This window comes from Buceros rhinoceros, unplaced genomic scaffold (genome assembly GCF_000710305.1).
Source record: "Buceros rhinoceros silvestris isolate BGI_N320 unplaced genomic scaffold, ASM71030v1 scaffold12868, whole genome shotgun sequence".
In the NCBI taxonomy this organism is placed as follows: domain Eukaryota; kingdom Metazoa; phylum Chordata; class Aves; order Bucerotiformes; family Bucerotidae; genus Buceros; species Buceros rhinoceros.
In genome coordinates, this window is record NW_010427505.1 from 8,636 (window position 1) to 13,339 (window position 4,704).

General features: G+C 47.5%; 1 protein-coding gene across 1 annotated transcript in view; it reads right to left on the bottom strand.

The window, feature by feature from the left end:
- Window positions 1-498: 498 nt before the first annotated feature.
- ATP7A (ATPase, Cu++ transporting, alpha polypeptide) overlaps window positions 499-4,704 on the bottom strand; it is a 17,042-nt gene continuing 12,836 nt past the window's right edge. The window contains exons 18-23 of the mRNA XM_010141930.1: window positions 3,998-4,144; window positions 3,435-3,577; window positions 2,926-3,129; window positions 2,243-2,360; window positions 1,616-1,718; window positions 499-812 (exon numbers count right to left, since the gene is read on the bottom strand). Coding sequence (XP_010140232.1) covers window positions 536-812; window positions 1,616-1,718; window positions 2,243-2,360; window positions 2,926-3,129; window positions 3,435-3,577; window positions 3,998-4,144 — 992 coding nt within the window. The 3' untranslated portion in view covers window positions 499-535. The remainder of the gene's footprint in view (window positions 813-1,615; window positions 1,719-2,242; window positions 2,361-2,925; window positions 3,130-3,434; window positions 3,578-3,997; window positions 4,145-4,704) is intronic.

Below are 4,704 nucleotides of genomic sequence, written 5' to 3' on the forward strand. Positions count from 1 at the left end.
TAGAACCGGGGGTGTGTGGAAAAGAAAAGGCATTTGAGAGGAACCCCTTCTGGTAGAAGGCAGGCTGTGGAAACAAGAGGGGCCCTGGAAGTTCTGAGGTAAGGCACATCTATCTGCAAACACAGCACCGTCCGCATTTGGCGGATGCACTAATTTAACACAGTACTAGACTAGGCACAACAGAGCCTGGTCTAAGGCTGGGCAGTAACCTTCTGGTTCTTTCGTTTCCTTAATTGCATTTTGATTTTTGCTAAAAAAGAAAAAAAGCTACGCTGCAACCTTCATGGAATGATACCGCAGCTGCCCTGTTTGCAAGTATTAACAGCCCCTGCACCTTTTTTTTTTTTTTGGTTAAGTTTAGTTTAAAAAAAAAAAAGAGACCCTGGAAAGTCACTGCAGAAACTAGCTTTCTAGGTTGAAGAAGAAATACCTCTGGAGAGACCTCCAGAACTCATCGGTACATGCACAGGCTTCTAGACAGCTGTTTTGGCGGGTTGGTTTTTTTTTGCTTAGTGGGGTGGGAGGGGCGAGTCTTTCATAACGCTGTGTCATCGTCCTCTCCAAAATCTCCCACCAAAAGCGAATGCTTATCCGGCTCATTCAGAACTACGCTGTTCACCGAGCGCTTGTCTGAGAAGAGAGAATTTATAGAGGCTCTACTGTAATTGATGATTCGATCCATTAAGCTCAGTTTAGGAGAGCCTGTCCCAGTCTCACCAATTCCGATGTGGACACTGATTTCCGATGGGCTCTTGTGCCTCATTTGGCCACGAGCCCGGAACTCGAGTTTCTCAGAACTTGGTTTCTGGTACCTAAGGAAGAAGAAACCAAAAGATGATGATTCATCTCCGGCTGAAGCGAAGCACGCTAAAATGTGGGAAGAAACCAGCCTACGTGCCATGATCAAGAACGAGCCAGACACGTCTGTAATTCGACTGAAGACACAGTGATGAAAGTTTCAGGTTTTGTTAAGCTGCTACATAACCAGAAGCTAATTCAGCGCTTTTTGGCCAGCACACAGAACAGCCAAAGCTGACACACACCACTCGGTGTTGAACTGCTGCGCAGCTGCACAACGTATCGGCAAACTGTATCTGCTGAGAGGGGACCTGCTGCTATCTCTGCCCGGCTCTTCTGCTCTCCTCCTTCGGAACCTCGTGTGTTCCCTGAGCAGCAGGGGGCACCATCCCCACCCCAGTGCTGTGCCACTCCTGACTGTGGGATGACAAACGCAGCAGCTGGGTTTACCTACTGTGACAATCCCTGGTGTCGGTGTGGCGTTTACAGCCGCGTTGTCTCAGCAGTCAACACGTTCTGACATGATTTCTCACAGACATACGAGGCCAAGGAAGGATTTTCCATTCTGAACAGATTTCTGATTTGTGCATTTCCCTTCACATCGAAAATGACCTTTTTAAACGCTACTGTCTGAGGTGCTTTGGACCCACTCACTCCTCTGGAAAGAACAAAACCAGCTGCCGCCGAACACGACCCGCCTGAACCGCCCTGCAGAAAGCTTAGAAATCTGTCATAGTCCCACACTTACTTTCTGCCACAAAGCGAAACATCTGAGCTTCGAATCTGAATTACAAACCACGGGATTGTTGATACTCACAACTTCAGCAGCAAAGAAGAGAGCACCACAGAAACCGAGGAGGCAGCCATGGCTGCAGACCCCATCCAGGGCTGCAGAACCAAACCAACGGGCAGGAAGACACCTGGAGAAAGAAACCAGCAGCACATTCAGAGCAGGGACACCACATTATTCGTCTGTTAACATGTACAATTTCTCAAGGACTGTCTAATTTTAGTTGGCTTTCAATTTGTTAGTAAATAGGATTTTAGTTCGGTGTTAACTGACAAATATTTAATACAGACATTTGTGTTCCATCTCAGCTAGGACCCACGGGTGAACATGGCTGGATGTGTCACTTGGGCAGTCTGAAATTCAGAGGTAGGCAGAGTCTTGCCCGCCTTGCAGTGCACTGCTTGTTCACAGGACCAGGCTCATTCCATAAAGCTTTTATCTCCAAGTTATCGTGATGTGCTTAGCATATCCATAACAGCCCCAATGTGGGAAGAGGAGAGCTCACCAACACAGCCCGGCAACATCCCCAGGAGGAGAGCTCTGCACTCACTGACAGAAACACAGACGATGGATGTTCTTCCACGAAATATTAAGTCACTTGAGTTTTCCACTCACTAAGCATGACCTCGTTACTGCAGGGAAACATTCACATACCAGCAGCAATGGGAACTCCGATGAGATTATAGATCAGAGCAAAGACAAAGTTGATCCGGATCCTCTTCACAGTTTTCCTTGATAAGTCTATACTTGCTACCACATCCATCAGGTCATCCTGCAAGTGAATATGGTTACCGGAGACGTCAAAGAAAGGAGAAAAGCGTACACACAGGGTCATCGTGCTCCTAGGTCAGAGCCAACCACCATACCCTGGATGGAACACGCTACGGAGTAAGCACTCTGCAGGCTGCTCTGGTTTGTGCGGGTTGAGCCCACACAATCAGTGCCAATCTTATTCCAGAGGTCAGCGTAATCCCGTCAGCGCACACAGCACCACGCTGTGCCGCTCTACACACTGACCACCGTTTCTGTCAGGGTGTTGCTGATATGTAGGAAGAAGCAATAATAACCTTGGAGGTACTGTGCTGTGTTACTGAAATATAATGTTTGCCACAGGACAGGGCAATTTTTCCTCCTCTGCCCACCCTCAAACTTTGATTACCCCAAAACTTGTAGTAGCCAGAAAACGGGGAAGTTTCCTCCATAGGGTAATTACCACAACACCAAAGAAACAGGAAGAAGGTGGTTGTTCACCTCAGCAGTGGTCTGAATCATTCACCTCAGCCTGGGCCTTCTAAGCCCCCACTGTCTCATTTTAACGAGCTGCTCTTAGTTCTTACCCTAATTAGAACCACATCAGCTGCCTCAATGGCCACGTCGGTACCCGTGCCAATGGCAATGCCCACGCTGGCCATAGCGAGAGCCGGGGAGTCGTTGATACCGTCTCCAACCATGGCCACCCGTTTTCCTTCGTCTTGCAACTGTTTCACTTTGGCTACTTTGTGGGAGGGAAGAACTTCTGCGAACACTTTGGTGATGCCAACCTAAAGAGAGAGAAAGCAGGAAACTGTCTTTCAGCTTTTCTACCAGCTGTCAAAGCTGCTGCCTTCAAGAACGTGACCCACGTTTTCACTCACGAGCTAAAGACCAAACCCATCTGAGATGAGAATAGCTCTGACGCCAAAGCTGATGCTGCTCCACTCAAAGGTTTCTTTCGATCCCCCCTCATTCTGAATTTGTTGGCATTACCGTTTTCCACAGCAGACCAGCTGTATCAACAGGACACAACGTGCTTCCTGTCAGCGCGCTGGAGCAAGCGTCAAACCCAAACACAGGTGTCAGCGCTTACCTGAGAGGCAATAGATCGTGCTGTTTTGCTGTTGTCACCGGTCATCAGGACGACTTCTAATCCCATACTCTTCAAGGTGTGGACTGCCAGCTCAGCCTCTGGTTTCACAGTATCAGCAATAGCTATCAAGCCACAAAGCTCTCCTGAGAGAACAGGAAGACAGACAGTGTTTCTAACAAAGATCTTCATTGCTTTAGGAAAAAGGCTAACTTTTTTTTTCCCCAGCAACAGTAACACCAGCAGGAAAGACCAGAACAAGAACAGGTATAAGGGCAGGAATGTTTAGGGCAATACAGAGCACGGGCTGTCCAACAACCCCAGAATTCCTGCTTTCTCCTCTCTTCCCCCTTGCTCTCTTTGAAGCCTTTGCATTATGTCCAACTCTCCTATCATCAAGGAAGGCAGGAAGAGGTTTCTCTCTCACGTGAAGTGTAACAAAACTAGCTAAGGACCTCTTTTCATCCCATTATTCTGCATCAGGTAGAACTGCTGTGACATTACCTCTTTCTATTTAAACAGGGACAGATCAGCCCCTGAATAAAGAGAGCCAGCAGGGAACTTACCATCGACTGCTGCTAGCACCGCTGTGCAGCCTCTCCGCTCATGCTTCATCATGGCTCTGTCAACTTCATCCTTAACAGGGAGGCCATTTCTGATCATCCATTCCCGGTTCCCAATGAGAACAGAGTATTTCTGAGAAGTCCTAGTAGCTGAAGGAAGAAAATCCAATCCTACCATCACACAGGTAACCAGGAAGGTTCCCTGCAGCTCATCCTATCCAGGTTCTCCCCCCGTGAACTGAAATATCATTAGAGAGCCCAAACAGAGAGAAAGTCTCTCCATACGTTCTGCCCTACCAATCTTTTCACAAGTTCTTGACAAGAAGGACATTAACGTTTCTTCAGTAATGGGCGGTCACTTTGTCAGTGGACCAAGAATCACAGGTCAAAGGACGGTAAAGGGCCCAGTCCCTTCCTCACTGCTTCTCTGTAACAGCCCAACATAGTTGAAAGCTCCATCAACAAGCTGTTCTTGACTGAAAACCAGTCAGTTGTGCAAATAAACGTAATTTTGGCTAGCAAATGGTAGCGTGGGATGAAGCAAAGTGGTTTGAAACAGAGTGCTGAAAAACAATTCCTATATGATTTTTTTCAACCCCATATTCAACATGTAACTACAAATTGTATTTAATCAAAACGTCCTGAGTGAGGGGTGAGCATGAAACAAACCAGCGACCAGTTATTTCACGGGTGCCTTGATGCCATCCCAG